The following is a 14,584-nucleotide window of genomic DNA, read 5'->3' on the forward strand; positions in this document are numbered from 1 at the left end:
AAGCAGAACAGCACCCTTTTAATGGCTGGGTGAGCAGAGGCCTGAAAAGATTTAGCAGAGGCCCTACCCATGAGGCTAAGGCAGACACAGAGGTAGAAAGGAGGTGGTGGGAACTTCCGAGCAGCTATACTGCACACCCGGCAGGGAGCTGGGTGCCTCAGGGACAGGCTGGCATGGAGAGGGCAGGGGTCTCCTCATACCTGGTATGTGTCCCACAGGCGGATGGTGCAGCGAAGGGGAAGCTCCCGCATAAGCAGGTTGTTCATCCAACGAAAGGCAAACTGTAGGTATTCGACCTCGTACCTCCTGAAGTGATTATGTACCTGCTCTGAAACAGAAAGTATCATTGGCCCCCTGAGAGGAACCTAGGGGACTGGACCCTGAAAGAGTCACATGAGCCAAAAAGGTGGTTTCCATTTCTTTTCAGCCACTCTCCCTGGAGAAGCCAGACACAGAGGGGCCAAACGGGCATCTGACCATCCTTTACGTTTGATTCCACCACCTCACAGCAACACTGCATGGTTACTACTCAGTCCTGCATGTAGTAGAACTATTTGAACACCCCATAGTGATATTCTAGGGACCTTTCTTCCTTCACACGGCTGCTCGAGCCATAGACCAGGAGACATAAGGCTCACTTGGCTGCTTGACCTTGGTACTCATCAGAGAAGAACCCAGAATGGAAAAGAACGGTGCGGGTCACCTTGGCCATCCTCCCACCAGTGAGGATTCCTCTTCAGCATCCCTGACAGATGGCAGCCAGCAGGGACTTAAACCGCCAGTGAAAGAGGTTCACCGACTCCACTCAAGGGCAGCCTCACCCACTGATGATTAAGTGATTCACCAGAAAGTGCCTTGTCGACACTAGCAGACACTAGCTCCCTCCCCGCTCCCACCCCTTGGTACTGGTGCAGTATTCTGGAGCAACCCAAACAAACCTGACCCCTGTTCTACATGACAGCCCCTCAAATACTGCTTGACAGGATTAAAAAAGAAATCACGATCCTCCTCAGTTTCCTAATCTATAAATGGAGATAATCGTCCATACCTCAAAGTTTGGGGGAGAATAAAGTGAGAAAATAAAAGTGCTTACAATAGCACCTGCATGGGGCAAATACTTAATACAATTTTTGAAAAAGTAACTATCAACGATGGTTATTTCTGGGGAGTAGAATTTAAGGAAGGGGGAGGATTTTTACTTTTTATTCTGTGTTTTTCTCGAGTGTCTAAATTTTTGTAATGAGTAAGTATTACTTCTATAATTCAAAGCATAAAGATATATACATTTAAAAATCCACCATCCTAAAGTACTGTGCCTGTATTTTTCAGGTATTTTTGAGGGCTGGAAAAAGGAAAAAAAAAAAAAAAAAAGGACAGGCCAGGCAGTGGCAAAAACCACAGCTCAGACCCTCTGGAACCTGGCCCTTGTCAGACAGCTTAGCACAGGCCCTGTACCAGGATCCAAGTGAGGGATGCAAGAGAGTTGGATGTGGGCCCCATCAAGGAGCTAACAGCTGGGCCAGGGCAATAATGCAAAGAGGCTAAAAGTATCCCACATACGATGCACAGGATAAAAATAGTAAATAATCCAACATGCTGGGAAGACTGAAATCCTAAGTCATAAAAGGAAGCTGGGGGCTTCCCTGGTGGCGCAGTGGTTGAGAGTCCACCTGCCTATGCAGGGGACACGAGTTCGTGCCCCGGCCCGGGAAGATCCCACATGACGCGGAGCGGCTAGGCCCATGAGCCATGGCCGCTGAGCCTGTGCGTCCGGAGCCTGTGCTCCGCAACGGGAGAGGCCACAACAGTGAGAGGCCCACATACCGCAAAAAAAAAAAAAAGGAAGCTGGAGTGAGTGGAACAAATGAGAGAAGGTTTTCATGGAAAGAGAACCTGGGAAAGGAGAAAGATACACAGTCTCTACACTGGGGAAGGGAATACTTTGGTGAAGCAGAAAAATCCATGATAGAAAACCAGACAATGGGACTTAACAGTTGTGTAGTAATTGGTGGAATTAATTGGTGCTAGAGATTCCTCTTAACAGAAGACCTCGCTGTCAGACCTCTACGTGACACTAATTCTGACTTCTCTCCCTGGGCCTCAGTTTCCTCATCAGTCAACAGCAGGGCTTCCTGAGGTGCCTTCAGTTCTAACATTCCATGATTCCGTACCAGAGCCAAGGACTTACTGTAGGGCTCCTGTTCCTCAAAGACATTCTGCTTCAGGAAGCCACGACTCATATTCCCCACCCAGACAGGTCACAGGGAGCTATGGGACGTCCTGCTGGGGTATCAGCCAGACCCAGGGACCCGGCATGGAGCCCAGGAGTCCTGAGTCACATCACAGCATGAAGGACAAGGTCAGACTACAGACTTGATGCTAAAAGCAATGGAGAGCACAGGAGGTTTCAGAGCAAAAGAGGGACATGACCAGAACAGTGCTTTGGAAAGATGCAGGTGTGTGATAGATGGTGTGGAAGAGCAAAGAGTATGGAGAAGGCAAGTCCTTCTAGGAGGAAGTTGCAAAAATCCAAGCAAGGCTGGACCAGAGCTGTGACTATGGACATCGAGAAGAAAGAGTGAATTTGAGGATAGATGCTGAAGGAGGACTGCCAGACCTCAGTGGTAGAAAACTAAGGAGAGAAAAGAACTTGACATAACAGCAGAGTTCTCACCTCACCTTCTGGTTGAGATGTGGAAGGATGCCAGTGCCGCCAACAGCATAGAGTGAATTGAAAAGGGTTGTGGCTAGGAAGGGGGCTGAGTTATGCCCACAAGCATAACTGGCTTGTGTCAGAATCACACTGTGCTATTGCTAGAGAATTCTTCCTCTGAACCTACCATCAATCCGACTGACAAGCTCTTCTAGTGCCTTGACCTTCTTCTGGATCCCTGGTTGTGCAAAGGTGTAGTTATCCTGCAAACAACATAGGACTCAGGATGAACCAAACAGTCGTGCCACCATCCCTCATATTCACTGAAATACATTTAAAAAACACAAGCTGTTTTTCCGAAGCTGGTGCCAGTGTTTTGGGGAACAAAGGAATCTCATAGAACAGCAGAGTGTGAGGAAAGCCTAAAAGAGCCCTGGGCTGTGGAGGCAAACCGCATGGCCTGGGAGCACAGAAGAAAGGAGGGGTATAGTCTGATGACAAAGGCAGGGCAACAATGGAAACCTCCTTAGGCTCCAGGGGACACTAGACCATTGCCTTTTGAAAGCTGTAAAGCTAATGAACGAGGTAAAGATGGATGGACCAAAAAGCGGGGGAGCCATGCTGGGTGGGGGGCCCTGTATGATACAGAAGAGCAACAAGGAACCCAAAGGGCTGCAGGGAGCCCCAACCCAGGTGTCCCACAAGGGCAGAACCACTCACCTGTATCCCATCCAGCAGTTTGCTCATGCACCAAAAGCTGTCAGCTTCTATGCTTCGCAGCATGTCCTGAGACAAATTGGTCACATCAAAGTTCTCCACGTCCTCTTCTGTAAAACAAAAGGTGAAGAAAGTCCGGAGGTCTTCTCCAAAAATTGGAGAGAGAAAGACAGAGTCTAGTATCTTCAACGGGGTCCTTAAGGCCAGGAGAGAGCCAGGCTAACGCGATGCCAAGGAACAGGGGCCTGCCCTCCCCGTCCCCTTGTCAGATGGGCAAATGTGTCCCAGGAAGGCTCTTGAGGATCTCCTTACAATGCTCAACAGGCCATTTCTCACACCAGTTTTGCTGGGTCCAACACATCTTCCTCTTCCACTGCATTTGTTCACTTAGTTTGAGGAAAAAAAATACTTCGGGCCTCCTGTTCAAAGAGCTATATCCAGGGGCTTCCCTGGTGGCACAGTGGTTATGAATCTGCCTGCTAACGCAGGGGACATGGGTTCGAGCCCTGGTCCGGGAAGATCCCACATGCCGTGGAGCAACTAAGCCCATGAGCCACAACTACTGAGCCTGTGCTCTAGAGCCCGTGAGCCACAACTACTGAGCCCGCGTGCCACAACTACTGAAGCCCGTGCACCTAGAGCCTGTGCTCTGCAACAAGAGAAGCCACTGCAATGAGAAGCCCGCGCACTGCAACGAAGAGTAGCCCCCGCTCGCTGCAACCAGAGAAAAGGCCATGCGCAGCAACGAAGACCCAATGCAGCCAAAAATAAAATAAATAAAATAAAAATTAATGAATTTTTAAAAAGAGCTATATCCAGCTCCCTGGAGATGGTCTGGAAAAATTCTTTGATTTCAGAAATTCACTGAACTGTCTAGCACACTCACACTTACAGGTAGTGAGAAAAGGTGGGATCAGGTAGCCCCAATAGTTCATTTTAAAGATGGGATCCCCCAGTTCTGACAAGGCAGACCCATGGCCTCACCACTCAGAAGTGAAGATGAGTGTGTGAAGGAAGATGGCCCAAACCCATGAAAGCTCCCAGGATTTAATCTCACCAATCTGGTAGTTATCAAGATGGGTTCTGCAAAACCTCAATCCTATAGGATACTCAAAAAAAAAGGTTCCACAGACAAATATGGTTGAGAAATGCTGCATTATATATCCTCGTCTTGGAGATTCACGAAGATCATAGCACACAAAAGGATTTGAGAAGTTATTAGACATTCTGCATTAAGTAAATCTCCTTAACCTTGCTTACCCAGCATTTCCCCAGCTTCTTTAGCCATGGGACCTCTTTTAAAGAGGATCGCCTATTAGCTTCTCATGGAAATCCCAGACTAAATGACAAGAGTGAGAGGTTGTCTATCTGGTCTGAGATACAAGCGGGGAGAATGTAAGAGTCTTCTAGAAGAAGGAAGAGGTCATGTGATGTTTCCTTCCTGCCAGAGAGAGGTGGACAAGACAGGCCACCTCAACCTACAGGTCCCTGCATGCCTGTCAGAGGCCACACATGGAATTGTTCAGGCCCTTGAGTTCTGTGCCAAACGCAGCTTATCTCCTTGGAGGCCTGTTTTGAAAACAGGGTGTTCACTGCAGTCCCTGGTGCTGCAGAGAGACACAGGCATGTGATGAAATGTATTCTCTTTCATTTATGAGAATTACTACTCTATTTAGACCTACATCTGAACCTTCTTAGGGAAATGTGTAAGAACTCTCAGATTCTCATCCTGTATAAACAGAGTTTTTCTAATGGACATCAAGGGCTGTAAAAACCCTTTCGGGGAGGGCGGGGTGCTTTGTCAGAAAAGCTATGACCCTGGGAACAGTGTAAAAGTCCATAGTTAATACAAGTAAAGTGTCAACAACAGTGCCTGGCACACAGTAGGCACAATATAGTTTATTTTAGATGAAGCTTACTAGGAATTTGTAATGACATGGGAAAGCATGTCACAGCATTGAGGGAAAGGAATAAAGTACAAAATGATTTACGGTTTACTCTCAACTACTGCACATACAATATTTATGTGTTTATATAATCACAGAGGAAAGACAAAATATATCACAAAGGTTTACAGTGCTTATTCCCAAGGTGGTAGGGATAAAGAATTTTTATTTTATTTAAGCCTTACTATTCAAAAATTCTACAATAAGCATAATTTTTATAGTCAGGAAAAAATGCACATGATTTTAGAAAAAAGGGGCTACCACTGACTACATCTGCCTTTCACCACCAAAAAAGAACAAACAAGATTTTGTAAAACAACACTAAGCCTGAAGAAATGAAGACTTAAGATAATATATAAAGGTCCGTCTGAGAAACCACGCAAAAAAAAAATCCTTCCAAAAAATACCATCTTTGGGGGCTTCCCTGGTGGCGCAGTGGTTGAGAGTCCACCTGCCGATGCAGGGGACACGGGTTCGTGCCCTGGTCCAGGAGGATCCCACGTGCCACGGAGCGGCTGGGCCCGTGAGCCATGGCCGCTGGGCCTGCGCGTCCGGAGCCTGTGCTCTGCAACGGGGGAGGCCACAACAGTGAGAGGCCCGCGTACTGGAAAAAAAAAAAAAAATCTTTCTATTTTTCTAACTTAAACACTTATTGTATAGTGGGGGCTTGTGTGTGTGGGGAGTGGCCATATATATACTATTAATTTAATTAAGTGATACTGAGCTCTAAGACCCAGCTCATAAAATTTCCTTTTTCTTGTTGCTTCATCTTACATTTCTAAGATCCTTCCGTGTTGCTGTACAGACCTCTAGTTCACTGCCCCACACAGAGCACCACCCCTTTACATATCCGTTCCCCCCATGGATGGATATCCAGGTGCCTCCAACTCCCACTACCATGAACAATGGCCAGAGGAACCATATGAGAACCACTCTGGGCCACAGGTTCAAGTGACCTAACCTCAGGTACCACCAGACCACTCTCCAGGACCAGACCCCCAGCAGTGTGCTAGGGAAGCGTGTGTTCTCCTTTTTAGTGAGCAAGACTGATCACACCAACCTTCCAAGGCAGTAGTTCCCTCTTTATGAAAATAGGGTTGTGGAACTTCCCTGGTGGTGCAGTGCTTAAGAATCCGCCTGCCAATGCAGGGGTCAGGGTCCGATCCTTGGTCCGGGAAGATTCCACATGCTGTGGAGCAACTAAGCCCATGCACCACAACTACTGAGCCTGCGCTCTAGAGCCTGTGAGCCACAACTACTGAGCCCATGAGCCACAACTACTGAGCCCGCATGCCACAACTACTGAAGCCCACGCGCCTAGAGCCTGTGCTCCACAACAAGAGAAGCCACTGCAATGAGAAGCCCGCGCACCGCCACGAAGAGTAGCCCCCGCTCGCCACAACTAGAGAAAGCCCGCATGTAGCAATGAAGACCCAACACAGCCAAAAATAAAAAAATAATAAATTTATTAAAGAAAAAGAAAATAGGGTTGTAAGAAAAAAATGAAAGCCACAAGGAAAGCTCAAGACAAAACCACTCCCACTATTCATACACGTTTCCCAAAAGAAAATCCAGAGTGCCACAATAATTTGAAGGGTCTTTTCCTACCTGGGCATTCTACCATTCCAGAACATTGCAGCGGGAATGTCACTGGGAATGGAAACCACACACAGCAGAGTAACAAGGGAGAAAGAGCCTGGGTCCCCAAGTAGACTGGGGAGCACAGCTGCCACATCAGCCCTGGTGACCTGTGGCTTTTCTGTCAGACAGAAGAGCACGTGGCTAAGAGCACAGACTGGAGCCAGACTGTGTGGCTCAAATCCTGGCTCTGTCACTCACGAGCTATGTGGCTTTAGGCAAGTGACTTTACCTTCCGTGCCTCAACACCTCATCTGTTAAGGTGGTAATATCCTACCAGTGTCAATGCACATTGTAAGGATTAAACAAGTCAAGACACGAAAAGTGATAACAGTGCCTGTCATAAGCATTATGCAAATGTCAGCTAGTATTATTGCTATTATATGAGGAACAAATAAACTTCTACCTTGTTTAAGCCACTGTTATTTTAGATCTCTGTTATTCGCAGCCAAACCTAACCTAATTCCAAACGTACCTAAAGAATAAAAGTCAATTTTCAAAGCTTTCCATTTCCACCTTCTGGTCTCAAGGAAGAAAACTGAACATGAGGTTTAAGTTGGTAAGATACAGCTCTCAGTAACTGTGCCTGTTCCAAATCTTTAGCTGTCCAGGGGGGAAAGGGACCAGACACGATGCTGAACCCTCTCTTGGGGACTCGAGTTGGGGGGTTGTTGTTTCCCCATGTTCTGCCCTTACGCCTGGCCTGCCCGTTAGCCCATGGCTTTCACGGTCAGTGGGAGAGCTCACCAGCATTTCAGAGAGTGGGAGGAGAGTTTAGTTTTAGTGTTCTGGCTGCTGGGAGGATAAAATTCACACATTCAGTCAAAAACTGTGAGCTGAGTGCACCACCAAAAAGCAGCAGAGAAAGGGAGGCCCAAATGCTCTCTGAAGGGCTTCATTCAGCATAAACAGTCTGTTCAGAAGGATCATTAAACGTCCCACTTGAGAGAAAATTCAACATATAATTGAAGATGGAACGGGAAACCATGCCAGCAACACAGTCTCCAATGAGGGCAGCGTCTCTGGTTGTCATTATGCAGCGTTCAGCAGCCAGGACTCAGAATGGAGGGAATGAGATTTTAAGGGATATTTTATGGCTGTTTTAAGAGGCAAAGCATCCAAAAAGAGGAAACCCAGAAGCTCTTTATAAAAATCAAATCGCCCATTCCGGGCTTGACAAGAACATGCTGTCAAGCCCGGCATTATTAGCTGATAAAATGTACCACCTGAGTGGTAACCCCAGTCAAGTATTTATTTTTCTGAGAACTCCAGATCTCAGGCCTAAAATCAGCCTCACCTATGCCTCAAACACTCCCCTACAGCTTCGGGAAGAACGGCTTTTGCTTAAACTGACAAGAGTTAACTTGTCCACTAACTGCTTTAGGCATGTCCCAGAAACCATCTGTGATCGCAGGGCAATTTCTAGATTTTGTGATCTGTTGGGTCAGAATTAATCAGCCTGACTGGCAGGCATGAGAGGATTCAAGGCATCAGACTACAGACAGCCCTTCTATTTTCCAAAGCCTCTGGCTTACCTGATTCCTGTCTTTTTTTTTTTTTTAACTGGACTCAAAAGAATACCTTACATAATATTTTCTGATCACAAAAGTAAACTGATTGAGAAAAGAAAAAAAAATCTTTTCAGCTATACATCTAAAGAACTTCATAAAATAAGAGTTAAATATTTCATCCAGAAAAACACAGTTTTGGGCTTCCTTGGTGGTGCAGTGGTTAAGAATCTGCCTGCCAATGCGTGGGACATAGGTTCGAGCCCTGGTCCGGGAAGATCCCACATGCTGCGGAGCAATTAAGCCCGTGCGTCACAGCTACTGAGCCTGCGTTCTAGAGCCCGTGAGCCACAACTACTGAGCCTGCACGCCACAACTACTGAAGCCTGTGCGCCTAGAGCCCGTGCTCTGCAACAGGAGAAGCCACTGCAATGAGAAGCCCGTGCACCGCCACGAAAAGTAGCCCCCACTCACCGCAACTAGAAGAAAGCTTGTGCAGCAGCGAAGACCCAACGCAGCCAAAAATAAAAAGTTAAAAATATATATATATTAAAAAAAAGAAAAAGAAACACAGTTTTAAGAAAAGTGTCAAGGAATTCATCTGATCATCTGTATGTAATAATTTTTAAGTGGTTCAAGTGCTATAGAAACTTATTGTTGGGTGTTATTCATCTGGTATTTTCAGGCAAGTATTTGATAGCAGCAGCTGAGACAAGGCCACCACAGCTGAGCATGGACAAAGTAGAGGGGCCCCGGGACTTCCCTGGTGGTGCAGTGGTTAAGAATCCACATGCCAATGCAGGGGACGTGGGTTCGATCGCTGGTCCAGGAAGATCCCACATGCCGTGGAGCAACTAAGCCCATGCGCCACAATTACTGAGCCTGCACTCTAGAGCCTGCAAGCCACAACTACTGAGCCCACGTGCCACAACTACTGAGGCCCACATGCCCAGAGCCCGTGCTCTGCAACAAGAGAAGCCACTGTAATGAGAAGCCCGCGCACCGCAAAGAAGAGTAGCCCCCCGCTCGCCGCCAACTAGAGAAAGCCCGCGCAGCAGCGAAGACCCAACGTAGCCAAATAAATAAATAAATACTAAAAAAAAAAAAAAAAAAGTAGAGGGAACCCTCGGCTAAACCCAGAAAAGTCAAACCACCTGACAAAGAAAAGGCAGCGAGGACAGGGAGGAGATTAGAGGAAAGACTTCTTCTGAGGCTCCTAAAGAGCGGAGACCCATGCGGGGCCTTTCTTCTTCATGAGGACCATGTTCCAGACTGAGTGAGAGGAGACGTGCTGTTTCCAAGACACAGAGAAGCAGCTGACCATGGAGCCCTTCCCGACGCCGTGCCTGTCAATCAGGGCAGTGACTAAAAGGTAAATATTAACTCAGAATGATCTCTGGCTGTCTACTACTCAGCGTGGGGCAGCCTGGCTAAAATTAATTTTAAAAACCAACATATCACTAAACCATCTCTACTTTCCTGAGGTTCCTGGATTACTTTTACTTTTATTTAACAAACACAAGTGGCTGCTGGCTATGACCTCAGATTACATGAACCTGAACTATATGAGTATTCAGGTTATGGGGCAAGGGAGGGGCCAGGTCCAGCACACACTTCACCTTCTAGGACCTGCCCAAAGACTACCCACAGAGCCAGGCAGCATGTCACCAAGACACTGTGTATGCTAACAGGCTCTAGGGAGTCCAAGGTCCCCAGTGCCAATGTCAGCTGCCCAGAGGCTCCTCATCTAGGCTCAAACATCTTGACTATGTTGGCTACCTCAAGTTCGCCTCTAATTTCTCATTTTTGGGGGGGTCAGATGAGAGAGACAGCAAGTGAGCATGCATGTGTCACTTGGTTTACCACCAGGGAGAGAGCAGGCTGGGACCTACAGTGCCGGAGATGACAAGCTACAACTCGCCCTTGGAGAGCTTACCTCCTACAGGGGAGAAAATTCAGCACTGGACATCCCACCAAATGCTCACACTGCTCTCAACTGTCTGCTGAAAGCAGCTCAGCTCAGCTCAGCTCAGCACTCTGACTGGGCGTCTCCACATACATGTCTGCTGCTGCTGGAAAGAGTCTCATATGTCTCAACTATCACATATGAGGCTGCTGCATCTATGAAGACGGGGCCAGGAGGCACCCTGAAGAAAGAGGTAAAGTCCCAAACAGGGTGAGCGCTAAAAATTCAGCATCGGTCTCACTCCCAGTTCCCTCCAAACCAATAGCATGAAAATGCAAAGTGGAATACCCTTACTCTATGATTCAATTTATATAAAGTTTAGAGACAGGCAAAACAAATCGAGGTGTTAGAAGTCAGTAAAATAGTTACCCTTGTGGGGGTGAGGGGAAGGGCTAGAAGGGAACACAAGGGAACTTCTGCAGTGCTGGAAATGTTCCCCTTGGGTGCTGGTTATTTAGGGGAAATTATTGAGCTGTGCATGTCATGACATATATACTTTAAAAAGTGTATGTTATACTTCAATACGAAGTTTACATTTTAAAAGGAAAAAAAGGAACGTCCTCTTAAGACAATGAAAGACTACGGAAGCCTGTCCAGTTTCATCTTTGGCCTCCACACCTTGCCAGGTGGGGAGGAAGAGGATCGGCAGGGCAGAGTTGGGCGTGAGATGGACAATGAAGCCTCCCAGGATCTAAGAGCATGGAGCTGGAGTATAATCCACAGCAGCCCAGGAGCAAGACACAGCAACAGGGGCCATGGTACCTGGGCATGTGGGGAGTTATTAACAACTCCTTTCCTCTGAAAATCTGAGTGTTAACTACCAAAAATTAACTGCATGGCTCACCCCCTCGCCTCTTTCAGGACTCTACTCAAACATGGTCTTCTCAGTGTGACCCCGGCCACTACCCTGATTAAAACCTGCTCCTGTTCCCACTCTTGCCAACAGGGCACAACTGTGCCCTTCTTTCCTCCTCTGTTCTCCTGCATAGCACTTATCACAGTCAAGGTAACAAATACCTTACTTACTTTTCTATTTATTGTCAGTTTCTGCTCATCAGAATTTACGTTCAGTGGAAGGGATTTCGTTTTACATATAATTTACATACATTAGACTACACATAAGCGCACGGTTCTGTTTTGACACATGTATACATTGTGTAATAAAGTGCCCCAGTCCAAATAGAGAACATTTCCATCACCTTATAAAGTCTCTCCTTGCCTCTTCCTAATCAATCTCCCACCAAGAGTCGACCATCATTCTGATTTCTATCACTGTAGATTATTTATGAACTCCATTTAAATGGAATCATACATACAATGTGTACTTTTCTGGTATCTGGCTTCTTTTGTTCAACATAATGGTTTTTGAGATGATTTCTTCCATGTTCTTGCTTTTATCAGTAGTTCATTCTTTTTTATGGCTGAGTACTATTCCATTGTGTGACTACCCATTCTCCTATCAACAGATATTTGGGTTGTTTCCAATTTTTGTCTATATTAATACAGTTGTTATGAATATTCCTACGCAGGCTTTGGGGGACTATATGTTTTCATTTTCCTTGTATAAATACCTAGAAGTGAAAGTCAGGGATTTTCGTCCACTTTGTTTATGGTCGTATCCCCAGTGCCTAGAGCAGTGCCTGGCACGGTGTAGTTCCTCAATAAGTATTTGCTGAATGAGTGATGGAACTCCATCTCCATCCCTTACAAGAGAGAGAACTTTTGGCTATCTCAGCACAGTAGCAGAATACTGTAATTCACTGCCCTCCAGTGGCCAAGCCCAGCAAAGCTGCACTATTTCCTGAATATCTAGCAACGTTATGAAATTTTCATTCTTTCATTCATCTAGACAAGTATGGAATGCCTATTTTGGACACCAAAATAAAAGCACTGGGAATATAAAGATGTTTCTGGCCTCAAAGAATCATACAGTCTGGTGGGAGAGGGTAGGAGGGAAACACACAATAATTGGTGTGGTAAAGTCCTACAAAGGGGAAATGCACAGGGTTATGGAAAGAGTACCACTGGGGTGGTGGGGGTAGGGAATAAGTCTCAGGGCAGGCTTCCAGGAAGGAGGGGTGTCTTAAAGGATGCACAAGGATTAGCCCAGGGGATAAAGAGGTGGTACAGGACAAGGCTTTAGATTCAAACTGTCAATTTTGGATTTCTGAGTTTAAGAGGTGAGGCAGGAAGCAGAGCACACAGGGCCTTGCACAGGCCAGAGAATCTGGACTTTTTTTTTTTTTTTTTGGCTGTGCTGTGTGCCTTGCAGGATCTCAGTTCCCCAACCAGGGATTGAACCCGGGCCATGGCAGTGAAAGCCCAGAATACTAACCACTAGGGCACCAGGGAACTCCTGAGAATGTGGACATTTTAACTGTAGGTGATGGGATGCTAGTGAAGGGTTTTAAGCAAAGGAGCTGCACCGACAAGTCTGTGTTTAAATGGTGTGAAAGATGGGAAGAAGGGGACAAAAACCAGAGATGGGAAAACACACTTGGCCATTTCAGCAATCCAGGGCTAAGCTAGGGTAGTCATAGGAGGAACAGAGAGGGAAGCAGATTCAAGAAATATTTAGGACATGAAATCATCAGAGCTCTGTAACTGATTGGATATGCAAGAATGAGAAAAAAGAATTATGAACAAGTCTTAGCATTTCTGACTTAAGTGACAGGAAATGCTGGCAACTGAGAGAAAAGTGTGGCTGGGTATGGAGAGGAGTTAGTCAAACACTGAGTCTGAGGAGCCTAGGGATAGCAAAGATTGTCACTATGCCTAAATAACTATAACCCACTCTTCCTTGGTGAAAGGACCCGTAAGGGTACTGGCCACCTGGGATACAGACTGTGTTTTCCAGGCTCACTTGCAGATGGGAATGGCCATAAGACTAAGTTCAGACAAGAGAGACTCAAAACCAAGTGTCATGTACTTGGGAAGTGTCCTTCAACAGAAGGAGTATGCCTTTCTTCCTTTCCCCCTCCATACTGGCTGGAATATAGATGTGATGGCTAGAGCACAAGCAGCTATCTTGGATCATGAGTACAAAAACACATGCTGAGAATGGCAGGACAACAACAGACAGAGGAGGCTGGATCCCTGATACCATGGAGCCCCAGACTACTTACCTCCTGACTTTTAATGTGAGAGAAGAGAGCTTTTCTCTCTTGCTTAAGGTATTGGTTCCCTGTCAGTGCAGACAAGCTAATCCTAACTGGTCATTTATGACATACCTGAGTGTAAATGTCAGGCAGGGAACATGAGTCAGAGGTATGGGAAAGACTTCCCTTCTGGGAGTTCTACTGCTGTCATGCTTCTAAGTAAAACCTGAGATGAAAATCCTGCTGTACTACTTCATGCAGAGGAGAAGGGGGAGAGTTATTTGACAGTGTTTCATTTTGTAACGAAAGAAATCACCAGGCACCACTCTTCTGAAAACAGGACATGTCACGAGCCCCACTTTTCTATACGATTTCCTCATTTGCATCACTTAAACAGTTGCTGTTACACAGCTTAATTTGGTGATGGCCACATCATCAATTACATTTGACCTTAATATGTTCCAAGCTAGATCAATAATGTCATCTAAGTCCAAAAGGTTTTGGAGATGAGAGTCTAAAGGCATTCTACCATCTCAGGGGTCGCAGTCCAGAGACAGTATCTCCCCAGGGGTGACCCTCCAGCATTGTCACCTCTGGACCCAGACATAGCTGGCTTATCCACAGAGGACCCACTTCTATGTGAGCAGCTGGTTTCAGCAGATAAAGAGGCTACTGGGGGGCTAAGCCAGCTATAGAAAAATCCTCTAGCAACTCAGAGGAGAGTCACTGGTTCTCCCCGTTTTCAACTATTTTACAACAAACATGACACAAAGCATGAAGCCAGCTCAGGTACCAATTTATAAAAGTAATAAAGAACAGATAGGGGAGGAGATAGGAGAGAGGCCAAACAATGTCCTGGTGGCATGTGGATCCCACAGCTCTACTAGGACACGTCCTCCACGCTACAGCTCAGTAAGATGGGGCGGTGGGCTAAGGCTGCCTGATGATACCTGCCTGGGATGACGAGGGCAACTGCCTGGCCTGTTCCATGGGTGAAGGATACCTGAGGCCTCCTGTGGTAGGGAGAGTCATATCAGAGAGGTCATAACAACACACCT

The 14,584-nt window shown here is 46.5% G+C and overlaps 1 protein-coding gene across 1 annotated transcript in view; it reads right to left on the reverse strand.

Annotated features, from left to right (window-relative positions):
* Nucleotides 1–14,584, reverse strand: part of TBC1D22B (TBC1 domain family member 22B) — a 65,237-nt gene that overhangs the window by 13,276 nt on the left and 37,377 nt on the right. Inside the window, exons 9-11 of the mRNA XM_060109487.1 lie at nt 3,374–3,480; nt 2,841–2,916; nt 201–328 (exon numbers count right to left, since the gene is read on the reverse strand). Coding sequence (XP_059965470.1) covers nt 201–328; nt 2,841–2,916; nt 3,374–3,480 — 311 coding nt within the window. The remainder of the gene's footprint in view (nt 1–200; nt 329–2,840; nt 2,917–3,373; nt 3,481–14,584) is intronic.

Source organism: Mesoplodon densirostris, chromosome 10 (genome assembly GCF_025265405.1).
Source record: "Mesoplodon densirostris isolate mMesDen1 chromosome 10, mMesDen1 primary haplotype, whole genome shotgun sequence".
NCBI lineage: Eukaryota > Metazoa > Chordata > Mammalia > Artiodactyla > Ziphiidae > Mesoplodon > Mesoplodon densirostris.